General features: G+C 39.0%; 1 protein-coding gene across 1 annotated transcript in view; it reads right to left on the reverse strand.

Annotated features, from left to right (window-relative positions):
- exd3 (exonuclease 3'-5' domain containing 3) overlaps positions 1-25399 on the reverse strand; it is a 172294-nt gene that overhangs the window by 120921 nt on the left and 25974 nt on the right. The window contains exons 6-11 of the mRNA XM_061907925.1: positions 17976-18029; positions 17776-17918; positions 17602-17708; positions 9674-9747; positions 971-1009; positions 729-892 (exon numbers count right to left, since the gene is read on the reverse strand). Of these exons, the coding sequence (XP_061763909.1) occupies positions 729-892; positions 971-1009; positions 9674-9747; positions 17602-17708; positions 17776-17918; positions 17976-18029 (581 nt within the window). The remainder of the gene's footprint in view (positions 1-728; positions 893-970; positions 1010-9673; positions 9748-17601; positions 17709-17775; positions 17919-17975; positions 18030-25399) is intronic.

Raw genomic sequence — 25399 nt, forward strand, 5'->3', positions numbered from 1 at the left:
CCTACTGTAAGACCTACACTGTTTCAATGTCCACATTTCTCTGTTGATGCAATTGTTGATGACCGAAGTTCTGATATCAACCAAAGCTCCTCATCCCACCCCCCGGATTGTAAATAATGTAAATAATTCAATGTACATACTATGATGATTAACTTGTGTGATGACTGTATTATGTTGATAGTATATATTTGTACCATGAATTGATTAACGTGGACCCCGACTTAAACAAGTTGAAAAACTTATTCGGGTGTTACCATTTAGTGGTCAATTGTACGGAATATGTACTGTACTGTGCAATCTACTAATAAAAGTATCAATCAATCAATCAATCAATCAATCAATCAAAATTCATAACATAGATTTTGACTCAATTATTTTTTGAGGAATGACAGTTTAAAAAAAACAAACACTAAAGTTCTTATGGATCCAAAAGGGCCCCACTCATAAAATTGTTAAAAATAATTCATGCATTTTTTTCCCACTTTTAACACTTAAATTTCAAGATTAATTCAGATTGTTTTGGATCCTCGGTGGTAAAAAAAAAAAAACAAGGAGGAGTGTGAGGTGGACTGTCACCTAAAGTGGTTTCATGTGGTGACCCGAGCCATGATCCTTGCCACCACTGCAACTTCAACTCTTACATTTGTAAACTTCTACATTTTTCAGTGTGTTGTATTGTTTATGTCTTTATATTTATTGTGAGCCATTAATAAAGTTGTCAGACTCACAGTAGCTCGGCTGCCAGACCCTCCTGGGCGTCCCAGACCCCGAAGGGGAGTCTGTGCTTGGGGACGTTGTATCTCCGGGACCACTGAGCCGACTTTTCCAGCGTGTATTTCACCAACATCTCCACCAGCTGGATGTGGAGCTCGGGGTCGTCCGCCACCACGGTCTGGATGGTTATGACACAGAGAAATGCTAAAAAAACGTAGCTTTAAGCCTGTCGCGGCACAAAGTGGGTGCACGTTACCTCCACGTGGTCAGTCCACACCACGTCGTTCATGCTTTTCTGCACGGGGGGAAAACAACATCACGTCATCAAGTTGCATCTACCGGCATTTCCATGACTTTTCCATCTCGCTTGTTAAAGGGGAACATTATCACCAGACCTATGTAAGCGTCAATATATACCTTGATGGTGCAGAAAAAAAGACCATCTATTTTTTTAACCGATTTCCGAACTCTGAATGGGTGAATTTTGGCGAATTAAACGCCTTTCTGTTTATCGCGCTGGAGGCGATGACGTCAGAATGTGACGTCGCCGAGGTAACACACCCACCATTTTCATTTTCAACACATTACAAACACCGGGTCTCAGCTCTGTTATTTTCCGTTTTTTTGACTATTTTTTGGAACCTTGGAGACATCATGCCTCGACGGTGTGTTGTCGGAGGGTGTAACAACACTAACAGGGAGGGATTCAAGTTGCACCACTGGCCCAAAGATGCGAAAGTGTCTGCCGCCAGACCCCCATTGAATGTGCCAGAGTGTCTCCACATTTGACCGGCGATGCTAAGGCAGACATGGCACAGAGATGTATGGATAACCTGCAGATGCATTTGCAACGATAGTCAACGAAATCACAAAGGTTAGTTTTGTTGATGTTGACTGCCAGCTAATCGATCTAATCGATGCTAACATGCTATTTACCGGCGGTGCTAAAGCAGACATGGAACAGAGATGTATGGATAACCTGTAGATGCATTTGCAACTATATTATGTTTCCTTCCACCCACATTTAATGCGAAAAAAACACTTACCAATCGACGGATTTAAGTTGCTCCAGTGTCACGAGATGCGAAAGTCCTGATCGTTTGGTCCACACATTTTACCGGCGATGCTAACGCAGCTATTCGGCCATGCTATGGCTATGAATAGCGTCAATAGCTATTCGCTCAATAGCTTCAGTTTCTTCTTCAATATTTTCATACTCCAGCCATCTGTTTCAATACATGTGTAATCTGTTGAATCGCTTAAGTGGCTGAAATCCGAGTTTGAATCCGAGCTAATGTCACTATATCTTGCTGTGGTATTCCCATTGTTTGTTTACATTGGCAGCACTGTGTGACGTCACAGGGAAATGGCCAGTGTCTTCGCAGAGAGCCGAAAATAAGGCACTTTAAAGCTTTATTTAGGGATATTCCGAGACCGGTAAAATTTGGAAAAAAACTACAAAAAATACAACAAGCCACTGGGAACTGATTGTTATTGTTTTTAACCCTTTTGAAATTGTGATAATGTTCCCCTTTAAAGGAGCTGTTTGCAGCCTCATCAAAAAGTTAAGACATTCAAACCAAAAAATATGACTATTTTCAGTTATGCCCCATTTAGGAAGGGATAAAAATATTCCGCGCCTTTTACGGCCCAGGCCATGTTCACGGTATAGCCACAGTTTCCCGCTCTCCCTCTCCACTATGTGTGTCTGCAGGTTCCACACCTCTACCTTGTTGTTTCACATACTAATTTGCTTTGGACATTTAATTTTTGTTATATTAAATATTATAGAAAAAACCCTATAATTCACAGACAGATCTAAAGTTGATTTAGGGTATGGGAGTCCAAACTACAGACGTCTACAATTTTGCCCAACAAGCAATTTGCCCAGGGGAAGTGTTTTCATACAATTTTCAGTCAGCAGTCTGATAGATCCCATATTGTCGCCACCTGATGGCCAATAAAAGTAGCTCAAAACAGTGGCCATTATTTACACATACTTAAATGACCGAATGCAAACAACCTTCCCTAGTCATTGTGCAGTAAAAAATAAATAAACCGGCGCAAAACTTCAACAAACATGGTCACACGTACACATCCTGCTCATTAAACTTTGTGGATATTATAGGAGAGAAAAAAAAATCCAATCAGCATGAAAATAACCAAACTACACCCACTTAAATCCATTACAAGGCATGATGGGAAAACCTACTCAGTGGCCTAGTGGTTAGAGTGTCCGCCCTGAGATGAGTAGGTTGTGAGTTCAAACACCGGCTGAGTCATACCAAAGATTATAAAAATGGGAGCCATTACCTTCCTGCATGGCACTCAGGATCAAGGGTTGGAATTGGAGGTTAAATCCCCCAAAGATATTCCCAGGCGCGGCCACCGCTGCTGCCCACTGCTCCCCTCACCTACATGTTGTTGTTTTTTTCACTTTTAACACTTAATTTTTTAGATTAACTTCAGATCTAGCCATCGATGATATGTTTTAGTTATTTGTTCATTTATTTTATTTTGTGTCACAGAAAACTTTATTGACCACAGAAAATATGCAATATCTTCCCCCAAACATATTTCAAAGTGTAATATTTGATGTGACGTAATTGGAACCTTAAATATGTCAATAATTAATAACCATTGATTTTGATTCATAATAATTTTTTCAGCGATGAAAGTAAAACAAAATCCCACTTAAGTTCTTAGGGACCCAAAAGGGCTCCACTCATAAAATTGTTAAAAAATAAGCAATACATGTTTTTTTTTTTTACTTTCAACACTTAAATTTTGAGACCACCTACAGATCTATCTGTCGATTATAAGTTATTATTTTTTTATTTGTTTTATTCCCTTTGTGTCATAGAAATCTTTGTTATTAAACACACAAAATATGCAACATTTTCCCCAAAACATATTTCAAAGTGTAATATTTAATGTGACGTAATTGGAGCCTTGAAAAGGTCAATAATTTACAACATATATTTTGATTCATTATTATTTTTTGTGCAATGGCAGTTTAAAAAAAACCTAAAAGTTCTTATGAATCCAAAATGTCCCCAATAATAAAATGTGTAAAAATAAAACATACATTTTTCCCCAACTTTTAACACTTAAATTTCGAGATTAACTTCAGATCTCTCAGTCGATGATGAGTTTTTATTATTTGTTTTTTTTGTTTTTGTTTGTTTTACTCTCTTTGTGTCATAGAAATCTTTGGTATTTAACACAAAATATACAATATTTTCCCCAAAACATATTTCAAAGTGTAATATTTGATGTGATTTAATAGGAGCCTTAGATATGTCAATAATTCATAATGATTCATAATCATTTTTTGAGCGATGAAAGTTAAAAAAAATACCACTTTAAATTTAATGGTTCCAAAAGGGCTCCACTCATAAAATTGTTAAAAATAAGCAACACATAATTTATTTTTTGTACTTTCAACACTTATATTTCGAGACCAACTACAGATCTATCTGTCGATTATAAGTTTTTAATTTTTGTTTTATTCCCTCTGTGTCATAGAAATCTTTGATATTAAACACACAAAATATGTAATATTTTCCACAAAACATATTTCAAAGTGTAATATTTGATGTGATGTCATTGGAGCCTTAAATATATCAATAATTTACAACATTGATTTTAATTCATTATTATCTTCTTAGCAATGACAGTTTAAAAAAACACTGAAGTTCTTAGGGATCCAAAAGGTCCCCACTCATAAAATGTGTAAAAATAAGTCATACATTTTTTCCCAACTTTTAACACATACATTTTGAGATTAACTTCAGATCTCTTTGTCGATTATGAGTTTTTATTATTTGTTTTTGTTTTTTTGTTTATTTTACTCTCTTTGTGTCATAGAAATCTTTTTCATTTAACACAAAATATGCAATATTTTCCCCAAAACATATTTCAAAGTGTAATATTTAATGTGACAAAATTGGAGCCTTAAATATGTCAAGATTTCATAACAGATTTTGATTCATTATTATTTTTTGAGCAATGACAGTTAAAAAAAATCCCACTTAAGTTCTTAAGGCCCCACTCTTAAAATTATTTAAAATTATTCATATATATATGTATATATAAATATATTCATTTTACTTTCACCACTTACATTTCCAGACCAACTTCATCTATCCATTGATTATGCATTTTTATTATTTCGTTATTTTGTGTTTCTTCATTTTATTCACCCCTTGGGGCCTTGAAAACTCTATTATTTACCACACAAAATATGCAATATTTTCCCCAAAACATATTTCAAAATGAAATATTTAATGTGATGTGATTGGAGCCTTAAGTATGTCAATAATTCATAACATTGATTTTAGTTCATCATTATTTTTTTAACGATGAAAGTAAAACAAAAAAATCCCACTTAAGTTCTTAGGGACCCACTCATAAAATTGTTAAAAATAATTCATAGATATTATTTTTTTTCCACTTTCAACACTTAAATTTCGAAACCTACTTCAGCTATCCATCAATTATACATTTTTATTATTTGTTTGTTTGTTTGTTTGTTTGATTTATTCCCTTCTGCCGTAGAAAACTTTATTCAACACATAAAAATATACAATATTTCCCCCACAACATACTTCAGTGTGTAATATTTGGTGTTTACTTTAACTGCAAGTAATTGCCATTGTGATGCGTTCAGGGTCAAACTGTCATCATTGTGTTTGCATGATGATAGGGGTGTAACGGTATGTGTATTTGTATTGAACCGTTTCGGTACGGGGGTTTCGGTTCAGTTCGGAGGTGTACCGAGCAAGTTTCCACACGGACATATTAAGTAGCGTACCGCACGTTGTGTAAACAATGCACACCGAGGCACAACACACGGCATGCTAGCAGCGACCGGGCTACGATAGACTGACCATACGTCCTCTTTTCACCGGACATGTCCTCTTTTGCGGGGCTGTCCGGGCGGAGTTTCTTCAAGGGAAACATTATCACCAGACCTATGTAAGCGTCAATATATACCTTGATGGTGCAGAAAAAAGACCATATATTTTTTTAAACCGATTTCCAAACTCTAAATGGTTGAATTTTGGCAAATTAAACGCCTTTCTGTTTATCGGTCTTGTAGCAATGACGTCAGAACGTGACGTCACCGAGGTAACACACCCGCCATATTCATTTTCACATTACAAACACCGGGTCTCAGCTCTGTTATTTTCCGTATTTTCGACTATTTTTTGGAACCCTGGAGACATCATGCCTTGTCGGTGTGTTGTCGGAGGGTGTAACAACACTAACAGGGAGGGATTCAAGTTGCGCTACTGGCCCGAAGATGCGAAAGTGTCTGCCGCCAGACCCCCATTGAATGTGCCAGAGTGTCTCCACATTTTACCGGCGATGACAGACATGGCACAGAGATGTATGGATAACCTGCAGATGCATTTGCAACGATAAAGTCAACCAAATCACAAAGGTGAGTTTAGTTGATGTTGACTTATGTGCTAATCAGACATATTTGGTTGCGGCGGGACTGCCAGCTAATCGATGCTAACATGCTACGCTAATTGACGCTAACATGCTATTTACAGACGGTGCTAAAGCAGACATGGCACAGAGATGTATGGATAACCTGCAGATGCATTTGAAACAATAAAGTCAACGAAATCACAAAGGTGAGTTTTTTTGATGTTGACTGCCAGCTAATCGATGCTAACATCCTACGCTAATCGATGCTAACAAGCTATTTACCGGCAGTGCTAAAGCAGACATGGCACAGATGGATAACCTGCAGATGAATTTGCAACTATATTACGTTTCCTTCCACCGATATTTAATGCGAGAAAAACACTTACCAATCGACGGATTTAAGTTGCTCCAGTGTCAAGAGATGCGAAAGTCCTGATCGTTTGGTCCGCATATTTTACCAGCGATGCTAACGCAGCTATTCGGCCATGCTATGGCTATGAATAGCGTCAATAGCTATTCGCTCAGTAGCTTCAGTTTCTTCTTCAATATTTTCATACTCCAACCATCTGTTTCAATACATGCGTAATCTGTTGAATCGCTTAAACGGCTGAAATCCGAGTCTGAATCCGAGCTAATGTCCCTATATCTTGCTGTGGTATCTGCCATTGTTTGTTTACATTGGCAGCACTGTATGACGTCACAGGGAAATGGATAGTCGCATCGCAAATAGCGAAAATCAAGCACTTTGAAGCTTTTTTTAGGGATATTCCGGGACCGGTAAAATTTTGAAAAAAACTTCAAAAAATACAACAAGCCACTGGGAACTGATATTTGATTGTTTTTAACCCTTTTGAAATTGTGATAATGTTCCCCTTTAAATGCCTCAAATGTCCGGAATTTTGAGTTAGGGTAGCGTGTATTTTCAATGTATGTTCAGGGTTAAGAAGGGGTTAAAAACAAAGCAAATTGTGGGCGCAGCAAGATTTGTGAGGGAGGGGCAGAGACAGCGAGAGCGAGAGAGTTATGATAAACGCGCCTGCGTCGCCAGGCTCTGCTTTTTACCCATAGATTTATCAGATTTTATCTTTTATTATCTATAGCAGGGGTGCCAAAAGTTTGCCCCGGAGGTCATTTGCGGCCCACAGCTAATGTTTTAAAGCAGTGGTCCCCAACCTTTTTGTAGCTGCGGACCGGTCAACGTTTGAAAATTTGTCCCACGGACCGGGGTTTTTTTTATTTTATTTTTATTTTTTATCCATAAAGAAATACAATCATGTGTGCTTACGGACTGTGTCCCTGCAGACTGTATTGATCTATATTGATGTATAATGTATATATTGTGTGGGGCGGTATAGCTCGGTTGATAGAGTGTCCGTGCCAGCAACTTGAGGGTTGCAAGTTCGATCCCCGCTTTCGCCATCCGAGTCAATGCCGTTGTGTCCTTGGGCAAGACACTTTACCCACCTGCTCCCAGTGCCACCAACACTGGTTTAATCGTAACTTAGATATTGGGTTTCACTATGTCAAGCGTTTTGAGTCACTTGAGGAAAAAGCGCTATTTAAATATAATTCACTTCACTTTTTTATGTTGATTTAATAATTTTAAAAAAATAAAAATAATAATAATATATATATTTTTTTTAATTTCTTGTGCGGCCTGGTCTGGTGGTCGGGGACCACTGTTTTAAAGGGCCAAGGCACATTCTAAAAATACTATTAAAATAAACAAAAACATAAAAAAGTGACATAAAAAAGCTTAAAGGTTAAAGGGGAACATTATCACAATTTCAAAAGGGTTAAAAACAATAAAAATCAGTTCCCAGTGCCTTGTTGTATTTTTTGTAGTTTTTTTCAAAATTTTACCGGTCTCGGAATATCCCTAAATAAAGCTTTAAAGTGCCTTATTTTCACTATCTTCGAAACCACTATCCATTTCCCTGTGACGTCACACAGTGCTGCCAATGTAAACAAACAACGGCGAATACCACAGCAAGATATAGTGACATTAGCTCGGATTCAGACTCGGATTTCAGCGACTTAAGCGATTCAACAGATTACGCATGTATTGAAACAGATGGTTGGAGTATGAAAGTATTGAAGAAGAAACTGAAGCTATTGAGCGAATAGCTATTGACGCTATTCATAGCCATAGCATGGCCGAATAGCTGCGTTAGCATCGCCGGTAAAATGTGCGGACCAGACGATCAGGACTTTCGCATCTTTTGACACTGGAGCAACTTAAATCCGTCGATTGGTAAGTGTTTTTCTCGCATTAAATGTGGGTGGAAGAAAATGTAATATAGTTGCAAATGCATCTACAGGTTATCCATACATCTCTGTTCCATGTCTGCTTTAGCTCCGCCGGTAAATAGCATGTTAGCATCGATTAGCGTAGCATGTTAGCATCGATTAGCGTAGCACGTTAGCATCGATTAGCTGGCAGTCAACATCAACAAAACTCACCTTTGTGATTTCGTTGACTATCGTTGCAAATGCATTTGCAGTTTATCCATTAATCTCTGTGCCATGTCTGCTTTAGCACCGCCAGTAAATAGCATGTTAGCATCGATTAGCGTAGCATGTTGGCATCGATTAGCTGGCAGTCATGCCGTGACCAAATATGTCTGATTAGCACATAAGTCAACAACATCAACAAAACTCACCTTTGTGATTTCGTTGACTTTATCATTGCTAATGCATCTGCAGGTTATCCATACGTCTCTGTGCCATGTCTGCCGGTAAAATGTGGAGACACTCTGGCCCATTCAATGGGGGTCTGGCGGCAGACACTTTCGCATCTTCGGGCCAGTGGTGCAACTTGAATCCCTCCCTGTTAGTGTTGTTACACCCTCCGACAACACACCGACGAGGCATGATGTCTGTAAGGTTCCAAAAAATAGTCGAAAAAACGGAAAATAACAGAACTGAGACCCGATGTTTACAATGTGTTGAAAATGAAAATGGCGGCTGTATTACCTCGGCGACGTCACATTCTGACGTCATCGCCTCCAGCGCGATAAACAGATAGGCGTTTAATTCGCCAAAATTCACCCATTTAGGGTTCGGAAATCGGTTAAAAAAATAGATGGTCTTTTTTCTGCACCATCAAGGTATATATGGACGCTTACATAGGTCTGGTGATAATGTTCCCCTTTAAGTGTAATTTAGAAAAAGTTGCAACGTTGACTAATAAAACAAAGCTGGTTTTTTTTTCTTTCAAACTGTCATTGCTCAAAACATAATATTGAATCAAAATCAATGTTATTATGAATTATTGACCTATCCAAGGTTCCCATTACTTCACATCAAATATTCCACTAAGAAAAATATTTTTAGTGGAAGATTTCGCAAATTTGGTAAATAAATAACCCAAAAAATGTATATTTTGTTGTTTTCTTACTGTAAGGAAAATGAACCGAACCGTGACCTCTGAACCGCGGTATGTACCGAACCGAAATGTTTGTGTACCGTTACACCCCTACATGATGAAGTCAAAGAGCCAAAGAAAAAGCTCTACCTCCACAAATCTCTTGTACATGAGGAATCCAAGTGTGTCCTGGCGCATCTTGTGCAAGGCATTAGGACACAGGCCTGGGATGGGGAGACAAAGAAGTGAGGTGAATTAGTGAATTATACTTATATAGCCCTTTTCTCTAGTGACTCAACGCGCTTTACATATTGAAACCCAATATCGAAGTTAGATTTTTAAACCAGTATAGAGTCATACTTGCCAACCTTGAGACCTCCGATTTCGGGAGGTCGGGCGGTGGGGGGCGTGGTTTAGAGGGGAGGAGTATATTTACAGCTAGAATTCACCAGGTGAAGTATTTCGTATATGTATATATATCTATCTATATAGATATATATACATCCTGAAAATATGCATACGTGATTGGGCAGGCACGCTGTTTATATCGTGGGAAAGCGGACGTGAAAAAAGGCTGTCCTCACTCATGTCCGCATGGAACTGCAGGGAGCGTGGCCTCCAGCTCTGGCTGAAAACCGGGAGACTTTAGGGAGAATATTTGTCCCGGGAGGTTTTCGGGGGAGACGCCGAATTTCGGGAGTCTTCCGGAAAATTCGGGAGTGTTGGCGAGTATGTATAGATACCTCATGAAGACTTAGCTTGACGCTCTTCTACTTTCTCCTGCTCCCGCTTGCTGCGGCAACAACAAACAAACAAAGCGCCAGACGCTCCTCTTCATTTTGTATAGTTTACTTGTCAACTTAATCATTCGAAAACGTAAAATAACGATGTGGGAACAAATGAATGGAAAAATAAAGCGAGTTTGCTACAATAATAAAGAGTTAAAAAAAAACTATGAGTAAGGTCAAAAGAACTGTGTGGTTCGATTCCACCGTACCTGACTGCCATTACCCACAAGCGATATATCAAATATACTCGATGTATCATGGGTTTGTCTCTGTGCGATATAGAAAATGACTATATCGTCATATTGGAGTATACGTTCTCACACAGTTGCTTTACACTGCAGGCTTCTCCCACTCTTTCTTGTCTCTCCTTCTCACTGAGACATAAAACAAGCGCACCCTCGCTGAGCAGAGAGGTGGCGGCATAGTGACATTAGCTGCTGTGCTAGCGGGGCAGTCCGGGTGATAAGGTGCGAATTTGGTAACAAATGAAGGAATAATTAATTCCATCGTCTGGCGGTGGTTTGGCTTCAAGCGGGAAGATGTTGAACAATTATGCGGCAAAAGCTTTGCTGCAAAAAGTAGCAGCACTGCTAATGTAGCATTATTTTAAAAGTCACCCGCTAGAGCAGTGGTTCTTAACCTGGGTTCGATCGAACCCTATGGGTACGGTGAGTCGGCCTCAGGGGTTCGGCGGAGGTCAAAATACAAGCCGACTCATCGTGTCAATAAAAAATTCTCCCTATCGGCGTATTACGGGTACGGCAACAGCAGAAGTAACACTGATTTGCAGGTGTGTAATTTGTTGTGAGTTTATGCACTGTGTTGGTTTTGTTCTTTGAACAAGGTGATGTTCATACACGGTTCATTTTGTGCACCAGTAAAAAAAACATGGTAACACCTATGGGGAACATATTAACCATTATTTAGAGGCTTATTAACATGCAAATTAGTAACATATTGGCTCTTAACTAGTCATCATTAAAGGCCTACTGAAATGAGATTTTCTTATTTAAACAGGGATAGCAGGTCCATTCTGTGTCATACTTGATCATTTCGCGATAGTGCCATATTTTTGCTGAAAGGAATTAGTAGAGAACATCGACGATAAAGTTTGCAATTTTTGGTCGCTAATAAAAAAAGCCTTGCCTGTACCGGAAGTAGCAGACGATGTGCGTGTGACGTCCCGGATTGTAGGGCTCCTCACATCCTCACATTGTTTATAATCATAGCCACCAGCAACAAGAGTGATTTGGACCGAGAAAGCGACGATTTCCCCATTAATTCGAGCGAGAGTGAAAGATTCGTGGACGAGGAAAGTTAGAGTGAAGTACTTAAAAAAATAAAAAAAAAAGGCGACGGCTCCAGCGCCTTTCAATGTGTGGGATTTTCAAGGAAGAACTCTGAACCTCCCAAAACCTGGCAATGCGGTCCAAATAATTGAGCTTCACTCTCGTCTGGGCCTCCAGCTCATTAAGTGGGAGCGATTCAGAGCGCCTTTCAATGTGTGGGATTTTCAAGGAGGAACTCTGAACCTCCCAAAACCTGGCAATGCGGTCCAAATAATTGAGCTTCACTCTCGTCTCGGCCTCCAGCTCATTAAGTGGGACCGATTCAGATGTTATTAGACACATTTACTAGGATCATTCTGGAAAATCTCTTATCTGCTTATTGTATTCATAGTGTTTTAGTGAGATTATAAAGTCATACCTGAAAGTCGGGAGGGCTGCGGTTACCGCCAGTGTCTCTGAGAAAAGCCAATGGAAGAGCCAAGATCACAGCTGCCTTTTTGAGGAGGTCGCATAATCCGCTCGAGTCTCTGGTAAAGGCCGACTTAATATCACAATTTTCCCATCCGAAAACCTGCTGGTCGAGAAACATGTACACTTGACCGCTATGTGTTAAAGCTTCCCAACAAACAAAGAAACACCGGCTGTGTTTCGGTTGCTAAAGGCAGCTGCAATCCACCACTTTCCACCAACAGCATTCTTCTTTATAGTCTCCATTATTAATTGAAAAAAATTGCAATTACTGTGTAATTATGCGATTAAAGCAGACTACTTTTAGCCGTGAGTGGTGCTGGGAGAACATGTCCGCTCCAACCAATAACGTCACAAGCACGCGTCAACATACCGCGACGTTCCCAACAGGATACCTCGCGGGAAATTTAAAATTGCAATTTAGTAAACTAAACGGGCCGTATTGGCATGTGTTGCAATGTTAATATTTCATCATTGATATATAAACTATCAGACTGCGTGGTCGGTAGCAGTGGCTTTCAGTAGGCCTTTAAGTACTTATTAATGCCTTATTGGGCATGGCCTCATTATAAGCCTAACCCTAACTCTAACCAAATAACTCCAAATTGAGTCTTTGTTACCTAGAATATGTTCTCCATACTAAAGTGTTACCAAAAACACATAACTTTGTCTTGATTCAAAAAAATATATATATATATTTTTCACTAAGAAGGGTTCAGTGAATGTGCATATGAAACTAATGGGGTTGGGTACCTCCAACAAGGTTAAAGGCCTACTGAAAGCCACTAATACCGACCACGCAGTCTGATAGTTTATATATCAATGATGAAATATTAACATTGCAACACATGCCAATACGGCCTTTTTGTTTACTGAATTACAATTTTAAATTTCCCGCGGCGTTTTTTTGTTGAAAACATCGCAGAATGATGATATGTATGATGACGCCTGTTTGTGACGTCTCGGGTTGTAGCGCACCACTTACAGCTAAAAGTCGTCTCTTTTTATCGCATAATTACACAGTAATTTGGACTTCTGCGTTGCTGAATCTTTTGCAATTTGTTCAATTAATAATGGAGACGTCAAAGAAGAATGTTGTTGGTGGAAAGCGGTGGATTGCAGCTGCCTTTAGCAACCGAAACACAGCCGGTGTTTCTTTGTTTGTTGTGAAGCTTTAACACAGAGCGGTCAAGCGAACATGTTTCTCTACGTCAACCAGCAAATTTTTGGATGGGAAAATTGTGATATTAAGTCGGCTCTTACCGGAGACTTGAGTGGATTATGTGACCTCCTCCTCCAGCTGTGATCATGGCTCCTCCATTGGCTTCTTTCAGAGACACTGGCGTTCACCGCAGCCCTCTGACTTTCAGGTATGACTTTATAATCTCACTAAAACACTATTAACACAATAAGCAGATAAGGGATTTTCCAGAATTATCCTAGTAAATGTGTCTAATAACATCTGAATCGCTCCCACTGCCGTCGCCTTTTCTTTTTTGTTTTTGTTTTTTAGTGCTTCACTCTAACTTTCTTCATCCACGAATCTTTCATCTTCGCTCAAATTAAATGGGGAACTCGCCGCTTTCTCGGTCCAAATTGCACTTGCTGCTGGTGGCCATGTTTATAAACAATGTTCAGATGTGAGGAGCTCCACAACCGGTGACATCACGCGTATATCGTCTGCTACTTCCGGTACAGGCAAGGCTTTTTTATTAGCGACCAAAAGTTGCGAACTTTATCATCTATGTTCTTTACTAAATCCTTTCAGCAAAAATATGGCACTATCGCGAAATGATCAAGTATGACACATAGAATGGACCTGTGTTAGAATAATTATGTATATATTATCATCATAACTATATGCTTAAGGGCCGTTACTCTAAAGTATTGTCAATTTGTGCTGAAGCGTTTTTTCTGTATTTGTGCAGAGCTAGCAATCTGAGAGATTGCTTGCTTTTCTTTGTCCGGATTCCGCATGCTGACTGCCAAGGCCAAACATTCTGTTCTGGGACCAGCACAAGAACAGACTGGGCGATAGAACCAAGTGTCAACATATTTGCATTTTTGTATTATCATATCTTGTGTCGAGTCCACTCCCTCCTTTCCCTCAGTCACAATGATGTAATAAGGATTTCCCTAATAAATACAGGAGGCACGCGGGCTGTTCTTTAGAATGTTGTTTGGATCTGTAACTAGAGTACAGCCCAAAACACGTGTCTCCTCATGAGCTCTATTTAACCCTGTGTCTGCTTGGTTCCTTGGTTCCTTGGTTCTTGTCTGATTAATAGATGTCACCAGTGTTTGAACCTGACATCCTTCTATCCCCGTTTAAATAAGAAAATCTCATTTCAGTAGGCCTTTAAGAACCACTGCGCCTAGAGAATGAAGAGTGCTTGAAACTTTGCATATCAACATCTCCGGCCGGTGCCACGCCAACAAAATGCCAAAGCAACCATTTCCAGAACAACGCCGTATGAAAAAAAATTGTCAAAGGGGAACATTATCACCAGACCTATGTAAGCGTCAATATATACCTTGATGTTGCAGAAAAAAAGACCACGTTTTTTTTAACCGATTTCCAAACTCTAAAAGGGTGAATTTGGCGATTTAAACGCCTTTCAATGGATAGCCTGTCGGAGCGATGACCTGAAGCAATCCGTCGTTTTCTCAATCTTATTACACGCACTAAGTCATATCAGCTCGGTTATTTTCCGTTTTTTCGACTGTTTTCCGGTACCTTGGAGACATCATGCCTCGTCAGTGTGTTGTCGGAGGGAATAACAACACCAAGTTGCATCAGTGGCCAAAAGATGCGAAAGTCCCTCGTTTGTTCCGCACACTGTACCGACGACAACTATGCAACGACCGAGATGGCAAGAATGTGTGGATATCCTGCGACACTCAAAGCCATCAATCAATCAATCAATGTTTATTTATACAGCCCCAAATCACAAATGTCTCAAAGGACTGCACAAATCATTCCGACTACAACATCCTCGGAAGAACCCACAAAAGGGCAAAGGAAAACTCACACCCAGTGGGCAGGGAGAATTCACATCCAGTGGGACGCCAGTGACAATGCTGACTATGAGAAACCTTGGAGAGGACCTCAGATGTGGGCAACCCCCCCCCTCTAGGGGACCGAAAGCAATGGATGTCGAGCGGGTCTAACATGATACTGTGACAGTTCAATCCATAGTGGCTCCAACACAGCCGCGAGAGTTCAGTTCAAGCGGATCCAAGACAGCAGCGAGAGTCCCGTCCACAGGAAACCATCTCAAGCGGAGGCGGATCAGCAGCGTAGAGATGTCCCCAACCGATACAGGCGAGCGGTCCATCCTGGGTCCCGACGAGCGGTCCATCCTGGGTCTCGACTCTGGACAGCCAGTACTTCATCCATGGTCATCGGACCGAACCCCCCCCCCCCCCCAGTTTTCTACTGTAACTCAAAGGGAAAGAGTGCTTATTTATTTTATAACTTAAAAGCAGATGCAATTCCAACAATAAAGTCAACGAAATCTGCAATATTGGAAAATAGACCACCACTGAATCTGCCAGAGTGCGTGAGCTATTCTTGGACGACGGCAGTCTGTTCCCGCAGACGAGCGAGGTCTTGGCTAAGACGTGATTTATACCACTTCTTTTTCCGTCTCATTTTGTCCACCAAACTTATAACGTTGTGCATGGATGCACAGAGGTGAGTTTTGTTGATGTGTTTGACTTATGTGCTAATCGGACATATTTGGTCACGGCATGACTGCAAGCTAATCGATGCTAACGTGCTATTTAGGCTAGCTGTATGTACATATCGCATCATTATGCCTCATTTGTAGCTATATTTGCATCCAGCCTTTGCAACCACCCACATTTAATGCCAAACAAACACATACCAATCGTTGGTTAGAAGGCGATCGCCGAATTCGTCCTCATTGGCTGTCATGTCGTTTTCGTCGGTTTCGCTTGTGTACGGTTCAAAGCGATATGGCTCAATAGCTTCAGTTTCTTCTTCAATTTCGTTTTGGCTACCTGCCTCCACACTCCAACCATCTGTTTCAATACATGCGTAATCTGTTGAATCGCTTAGGCCGCTGAAATCCGAGCTAATATCGCTATACCTTTCTGTGCTATCCGCCATGTTTGTTTCTGGTGGTTTCACGCTGTGACGTCACAGGATAATGGAGGGGTGGATATACCGATGGTAAAAATCAGACACTTAAAAGCCGTTTTTCGGGATATTGCGTGATGGGTAAAATTTTGAGAAAAACTTCAAAAAATTAAATAAGTCACTGGGAACTGATTTTTATTGGTTTTAACCCTTCAGAAATGGTGATAATCCAATCCAATCCAATCCACTTTATTTATATAGCACATTTAAACAACAATAACGTTTCCAAAGTGCTGCACAGCCATGTTAAAAACAATTGTAAAAAATAAATAAATAAATAAATAAAATAAAATAAAAAAAGTATATATATATATATATATTATGCTCCACCAATGACTGAATAAAAACAAAAAATAAATAAATATAAAACCAATAAAAACAATATAAAAACAAATATGATTAAAAACTATTTTAAAGGGTGAAATCAATTAAAACAGTAAAATAAAAATAAAAGTGTATAAAAACCACAGAGGACAACAGAGGACAGAGGACCACACAACTCACGTAGTGTTAAAAGCCAAAGAATAAAAGTGGGTCTTAAGACGAGACTTAAAACACTCCACTGTGGAAGCAGTTTGAACATGGAGGGGCAGAGTGTTCCAGAGCTTAGGGCCGACCACAGAGAAGGCCCTGTCTCCCCTGGTCTTAAGTCTGGTCTTGGGCACCACGAGCTGGAACTGGCTCTCCGACCTCAGAGCGCGCGCAGGAATGTACATTTGGATAAGGTCCGAGATATATTGAGGTGCCAGTCCATGTAAAGATTTAAAAACAAACAGCAATGTTTTAAAATCAATTCTAAAATGAACAGGGAGCCAGTGCAAACTCTGAAGAATTGGGGTTATATGCTGGCGTTTCCTGGCCACCTGTTAAAAGTCGTGCTGCCGCGTTCTGGACTAACTGCAACCGGGAGAGAGCTTTTTGGCTAAGGCCAGCATAAAGTGCATTGCAGTAGTCCAGGCCACTTGAAATAAAAGCATGCACGACTTGTTCAAAAAGGTTAAAAGATAAAAACGGTTTAACCTTTACTAAAAGACGAAGGTGATAAAAACACGATTTTAAAACGCCATTGACTTGTTTGTCTAGTTTAAAATCGCTGTCTAATGTTCCCCTTCAGCAACAGAAGGAGATAACGTCCGCAGGTAGTGAAGGAGCTTTTAGGCTCCTAGAACCAGTGTGGGCGGCACTGAGAGCAGGTGGGTAACGTGTCTTGCCTAAGGACACAACGGCAGTGACTAGGTTGGCAGAAGCCAGGATCGAACCTGGAACCCTCATGTTGCTGGCACGGCCACTCTACCACCCGAGCTATGCCGCCCCAACCTTGCCAGGTGATAACCTGATGGTTATGAGTTGGCAAACACAAGCCCTCACCTTGGGGGATGTGGAACTTGTCAGCCAGGCGGAAGACGTGTTTCTTCAGATGTTTGGACTGCAGCTGAGCCAGGCAGCGTCTGCTCACACTCAGTCGGGGAAAGCGCCTGCGGAAACACACGCAGCGTTACGCGGCGCCGACCAGAGTTTGCCCGCCGGAATACGCCTGCACACTTTTTGATGAGGTCCTCCACACAGAGGCAGGAATGGCACCAGGAGTCCAGCAGGAGCACCAGTTCCAGTTGGAGCCCGGGGTGTCCCAGCACGTAGTTCTCAGCCAGGGACAACTTGTCCTGGACGATGAGCGGCACGCAGACCTGGACGGCAGAGTCAGAATGAGGCGGGCGTCTACCGGCGAACATCTTATTTCTCACCTCCTCCATGTCCAGCTCCTCCCGCAGGTTCAGTTTGACCCCCAGCAGAGCCGCCTGGGGGACACAGGACACGTCCACTCACATTTACACCACTCTCCACACTAGCATTACTAGCATTTTTGAACAATTTTAAGCTATATTTTGATACGTGGTGTCATCTTGGAAGTACCGTATTTCCTTGAATTGCCGCCGAGGCACCAATTATTTTAAAACCTCTTCTCGCTCCTGCGCTTACCAAAGGCATGTGGTAAAAGTAAGCATACGCCAATTATTTTAAAACCTCTTCTCACTCCGGCACTTACCAAAGGCATGCAGTAAAAAAATTGAGTGTGATGTAAGCTTGGACCTTAAATCCCACTGAATATCTCTTAACCTTCAACCCTTTATGCGATTTCAAATTACCGGTATTGAAATCAGCCTCCTCCATTTTGAAAATGATGACAGGGGAAGTGTCACGAGTTTGACCAGGTGGTAATTCAAGGCAGGCGCATACTATATACCCTGCGGCAATTCAAGGAAATACGGTATGCTAAATCTTTCTATATTTATGCTAGTGATTTTGCTCATTTCATTCACATAAACTTGAAAATCATTGATTTTGATACTTGGTGCCATCTTGGAAAGATGCTAAATCTTTCTATATTAGCATGCTAAAGTTTTTGTAGTGTGTTTGCTCATTTTATCCTTATAGAGCTGAAAATCATGGATTTTAATAGGTGGCGCCACCTTGGAAGTATGCTAACTTCCTCTACATTAACGTGCTAAAGTTTATGCTAGTGTTTTGGCTTCTTTCATCCGTATAAACCTGATAATCATGAATTTTAATAGGTGGTGCTATCTTGGAAGTATGCTAAATCTTTATATATTAGCATGGTAAAGTTTTTGTTGTGTTTTTGCTCATTTTATCCTTATAGAGCTGAAAATCATGGATTTTAATAGGTGGCGCCACCTTGGAAGTATGCTAACTTCCTCTATATTAACGTGCTAAAGTTTATGCTGGTGTTTTTGCTCATTTCATCCGTATAAACCTGATAATCATGAATTTTAATAGTTGGTGCTATCTTGGAAGTATGTTAAATCTTTATATATTAGCATGCTAAATTTTTTGTAGTGTTTTTGCTCATTTTATCCTGGTAGAGCTGAAAATCATGGATTTTAATAGTTGGCGCCACCTTGGAAGTATGCTAAATCTTAAGATTTTAGCATGCTAAAGTTTAAGTTTAACTTCTTCTATATTAACGTGCTAAAGTTTATGTTAGTGTTTTTGCTCATTTCATCGTTATAAACCTGATAATCATGAATTTTGATAGTTGGTGCCATCTTGGAAGTATGCTAAATCTTTATATTTTAGCATGCTAAAGTTTCCGTAGTGTTTTTGCAAATTTTATTGGTATGAACCTGAAAATCATGGATTTTAATAGTTGGCGCTAACTTCTTCGATGTTAACATGCTAAAATTTATGCTAGTGCTTTTGCTTATTTCATCCGTATAAAACATGAAAATCATTGATTTTGATACTTGGTGCCATATTGGAAGTATGCTAAATCATATTAACATGCTAAAGTTTACGTAGTGTTTTTGCTCATTTTATCCGCATAAACCTGAAAATTATGGATTTTGATACTTGGTGCCATATTGGAAGTATGCTAAATCTTTATATATTAACATGCTAAAGTTTACGTAGTGTTTTTGCTCATTTTACCCGCATAAACCTTAAAATGATGGATTTTGATACTTGGTGCCATCTTGGAAGTATGCTAACTTCTTCAATATTAGCATGCTAACATGTATACTAGTGCTTTTGCTCATTTCATTCACATAAACTTGAAAATCATGGATTTTAATCATTGGTGCCATCTTGGAAAGATGCTATTTTTTTCTATATTGGCATGATAAAGTTTTCATACTGTTTTTGCTAATTTTATCCATATAAGGCTGAAAATCATGGATTTTAATAGTTGGCGCCACCTTGGAAGTATGCTAACTTCTTCTATATTAACGTGCTAAAGTTTATGTTAGTGTTTTTGCTCATTTCTTCCGTATAAACCTGATAATCATGAATTTTAATAGTTGGTGCCATCTTGGAAGTATACTAAATTTCTATATATTAGCATGCTAAAGTTTCAGTAGTGTTTTTGCAAATTTTATTGGTATGAACCTAAAAACCATGGATTTTAATAGTTGGCGCCAACTTTAAGGTATGCTAACTTCTTCGATGTTAACATGCTAAAATTTATGCTAGTGCTTTTGCTCATTTCATCCGTACAAAACATGAAAATCATGGATTTTGATACTTGGTGCCATATTGGAAGTATGCTAAATCTTTATACATTAACATGCTAAAGTTTACGTAGTGTTTTTGCTCATTTTATCCGCATAAACCTTAAAATTATGGATTTTGATACTTGGTGCCATCTTGGAAGTATGCTAACTTCTTCAATATTAGCATGCTAACATTTATACTAGTGCTTTTGCTCATTTCATTCACATAAACTTGAAAATCATGGATTTTGATCATTGGTGCCATCTTGGAAAGATGCAATTTTTTTCTATATTAGCATGCTAAAGTTTTCATACTGTTTTTGCAAATTTTATCCATATAAGGCTGAAAATCATGGATTTTAATCGTTGGCGCCACCTTGGAAGTATGCTAACCTCTGCTATATTAACATGCTAAAGTTTATGCTAGTGTTTTTGCACATTTTATCCGTATAAACTTGAAAATCATGGATTTTGATACAAGGTGCCATCTTGGAAATATGCTATCTTCTTCCATATTAGTATACTAAAGTTTTCGTAGTATTTTTGCTCATTTCATTCGTATAGACCTGAAAATCATGGATTTTAATAATTGGCGACACCTTGGAAGTATGCCAACTTCTTCTATATTAACGTGCTAAAGTTTATGCTAGTGTTTTTGCTCATTTCATCCGTATGAACCTGAAAATCATGGATTTTGATACTTGGCGCCATGTCAGAAAGATCCTAACTTATTCTATATCAGCATGTTAAAATTCATGCTGGCTACGAAAACTTTAGTATGCTAATATGGAAGAAGATAGCATACTTCCAAGATGGCACCATGTATCAAAATCCATGATTTTCAAGTTTATACAAATAAAATGAGCAAAAACACTAGCATAACCTTTAGCATGTTAATATAGCAGACGTTAGCATACTTCCAAGGTGGCGCCAACGATTAAAATCCATGATTTTCAGCCTTATATGGATAAAATTAGCAAAAACAGTATGAAAACTTTAGCATGCTAATATAGAAAAAATAGCATCTTTCCAAGATGGTACCAATGATCAAAATCCATGATTTTCAAGTTTATGTGAATGAAATGAGCAAAAGCACTAGCATAAATGTTAGCATGCTAATATTGAAGAAGTTAGCATACTTCCAAGATGGCACCAAGTATCAAAATCCATAATTTTCAGGTTTATGCGGATAAAATGAGCAAAAACACTACGTAAACTTTAGCATGTTAATATATAAAGATTTAGCATACTTCCAATATGGCACCAAGTATCAAAATCCATGATTTTCATGTTTTATACGGATGAAATGAGCAAAAGCACTAACATAAATTTTAGCATGTTAATATCGAAGTTAGCATACCTTAAAGTTGGCGGCAACTATTAAAATCCATGATTTTCAGGTTCATAACAATAAAATTTGCAAAAACACTACGGAAACTTTAGCATGCTAAAATATAAAGATTTAGCATACTTCCAAGATGGCACCAACTATTAAAATTCATGATTATCAGGTTTATACGGAAGAAATGAGCAAAAACACTAGCATAAACTTTAGCATGTTAATATAGAAGAAGTTAGCATACTTCCAAGGTGGCCCCAACTATTAAAATCCGTGATTTTCAGCTCTATAAGTGAGCAAAAACACTACAAAAACTTTAGGATGCTAATATAGAAAGAAAAGCCATAAAAGGTTGGAAAAATGTCTCAAATTTCACAAAAATGTTCCTCTACACCAGGGGTCACCAACGCGGTGCCCGAGGGCACCAGGTAGCCCGTAAGGACCAGATGAGTCGCCCCCTGGCCTGTTCTAAAAATAGCTCAAATAGCAGCACTTACCAGTGAGCCGCCTCTATTTTTTAAATTGTATTTATTTACTAGCAAGCTGGTCTCGCTTTGCTTGACATTTTTAATTCTAAGAGAGACAAAACTCAAATAGAATTTGAAAATCCAAGAAAATATTTTAAAGACTTGGTCTTCACTTTGCTTCTTATAACTTTCAGAAAGACAATTTTAGAGAAAAAATACAACCTTAAAAATTGTTTTAGGATTTTTAAACACGTATACCTTTTTACCTTTTAAATTCCTTCCTCTTCTTTCCTGACAATTTAAATTAATGTTCAATTAAATTAATTTTTTTATTGTAAAGAATAATAAATACTTTTTTTTTTTTTTTTTATTGTAAAGAATAATAAATACATTTTAATTTAATTCTTCATTTTAGCTTCTGTTTTTTCGACGAAGAATATTTGTGAAATATTTCTTCAAATTTAAGATTAAAATTCAAAAAAATTATTCTGGCAAATCTAGAAAATCTTTAGATGTAAATTTAAATCTTATTTCAAACTATTTTGAATTTCTTTTAAAATTTTTGTTCTGGAAAATCTAGAAGAAATAATGATTTATCTTTGTTAGAAATATAGCTTGGTCCAATTTGTTATATATTCTAACAAAGTGTAGATTGGATTTTAACCTATTTAAAACATGTCATCAAAATTTTAAAATTAATCTTAATCAGGAAAAATTACTAATGATGTTCCACACAGCAAAAAGTCAGTGTTCAAAAACAAGAAAAAAAAATACAAAAATGAGGGGTATTTTACTTGAACTAAGCAAAATTATCTGCCAATAGAACAAGAAAATTTGGCTTGTCAAGACTTTCCGAAACAAGTAAAATTAGCTTACTTCAATGAACCCAAAAATACCTTAAAATAAGTATATTCTCACTAATAACAAGTGTACTACTATAAATAAATGGGTTGTACTTGTATAGCGCTATACGAGTATATTTTCTATCGTTTCATTGAAATAAAACGGCAAAGTCTATTTGGCTGTCATCTGTTTTAATATGAGAAACAATTGTGTCAAAGTCATGATTTTGTTTTACATTCTTGAAATAAAAAATTCTTACTTTGAATAGTAGTTTTATACTTGTGAGTGTTGATGACACAGCTTTGCAACATTTGATATTCTTGTTTCAAGCATGTTTTACTCAATATTGGTCGTCAAATCTCAGCTACAAGCTGTAATATTTTACTGAGATCATTTAGGACAGGGGTCGGGAACCTTTTTGGCTGAGAGAGCCAAAAAGCCAAATATTTTAAAATGTATTTCCGTAAGAGCCATATAATATTTTTTTTAACACTGAACACAACTAAACGCGTGCATTTTTAAGTAAGACCAACATTTCTAGAGTGTAATAGGTCTCTTATTCTTTGTAATAACATTGTTATTCTGAAGCTAACTGTGGAGGGGGCGTGGCCGGCGGGCCTGCAGCGAACTGGGGTGTGCCAGGACCGGCCTCAAAATCAGCAAGAGCTGCGTAGATGGCCCACCTGAGCCTTGTTATCTAATCAACTGTCGCTCTGTTATAAGCAGCAGCCAGGAGGAGAGACGGGGTTGGGGCTGGAGCCAGAGCGCTAGCGAGAACGAAAGAGAAAAATACAATTGCTGGAAAGCAACTGAGAGACTTATTGAAAAATAAAACAATAGTGTAACCCTGAAACGGGCTCTCATGTCGGTGCTTGGTGGTCTGAAGAACCCCCAGGAGGACAAGCGACACACTAACCAATAATAAATAAATAACTTCTTAACGCAACTTCTTGAACAGGTGCGGTAGTGAACGGATGGATGGACTAAAAATGCATGAAAATGTTTTATGTTTTTGAACATTATTTTTAACACTTATTACAAGTGGAATTATTCATTACTTATCGTGTTAAGCAATGTCAGCTCAGATTTATCCGAGAGCCAGACGCAGTCATCAAAAGAGCCACATCTGGCTCGCGAGCCATAGGTTCCCTACCCCTGATTTAGGACCTAAACACTTAAAACAAGTAAAACACTAACATAAAATCTTATGTATGCCCGCGCAAGTCCCGGGATGCCCAAAATGTCCATAACACACCTAGCCGAGTCCCATGGGGAGGGGGGATGAAAGTTGGAAAAGTCACTATAAGTCCCAAAAATGTTCAAAATACCTACAAAGGTTCGAGTCCCACAAGTTCCGCCGCCGGCCGGGATGCCCGGTATGTCCAAAAAGCGCCCAGCCAAATCCCACGGGAAGGTGGGGAGAAAAGTGAGAAAAGTCGGGGAAATGTTCAAAAGTCCCACCAGGGTTCGAGTGTGCACTCAAACTCCAACCCGGTTGGGACTCGAACCTGGGTAGGTATTTAGAAAATTTTGGGGGACTTTTGCCGACTTTTCTCATTTTTCCCCCCTACTTCCCGTGGGACTTTGCTGGGTGCGTTTTGGACATTTTTTGTATCCCGGGATTTGTGTGGCCGGCGGCGGGACTCGTGGGACTGGAACCCCGGGGAGGTATTTTGGACACAATTGGGACTTTTGAACATTTTGGCCGCCTTTTCCCTCTCTTCTTCCCCGCCTTCCTGTGCACCATTGCTGGGTGTGTTTTGGACACTTGGACAAAAAATAGTTTCAAGCATATTTTACTCAAAATAGGTCATAAAATGTCGGAAACAAGCTGTAGTATCTTACTGAGATCATTTAGGAGCAAAACACTTAAAACAAGTAAAAGACTCTAACATAAAATCTGCTTAGTGGGAAGAATTATCTTACCAGACAGAAAATAAGCAAATATCACCCTTATTTGAGATATTTCATCTTACTTAGATTTCAGTTTTTGCAGTGCATAAATTCTTTTTTTATTTTTTTCAAAACGATTTGAATTAGCTAGTTTTTCTCTTCTTTTTTTCGGTTGAGTTTTGAATTTTGAAGAGTCGAAATTGAAGATAAACTATGTTTCAAAATTTAATTTTTATTTTTTGCCAGTTTTCTCTTCTTTTAAACCAGTGGTTCCCAATGTGGGCGGTACCGCCCCCCTGGGGGCGGTGGAAAGATCTGGGGGGGCGGTGAGGAAGAAGGGGACGGTAGGGGGGCGGCAGTCCGAAGTCGAAGTCGGAAGTTCGAACGTTTGTTTGACGATTTGTACACAACACGTGCAGCAGGACGAGTCAGTGGACGACGCATCAGGGTCCGGTTACCACACGCCGCTCTGGCCCAGTCAGATCCGACAGCATAGACTCCATCCCATTAATATTAAGTGTGAGACAATGAAGGTTACTTGTGGAATGTTTATTTACCATTCTATGTTGCTGAAACAGTTAAAACTGCTAAAAAATAAATTGGTTTACTAAATTGGGTTT

Source organism: Nerophis ophidion, linkage group LG08 (assembly GCF_033978795.1).
Source record: "Nerophis ophidion isolate RoL-2023_Sa linkage group LG08, RoL_Noph_v1.0, whole genome shotgun sequence".
NCBI lineage: Eukaryota > Metazoa > Chordata > Actinopteri > Syngnathiformes > Syngnathidae > Nerophis > Nerophis ophidion.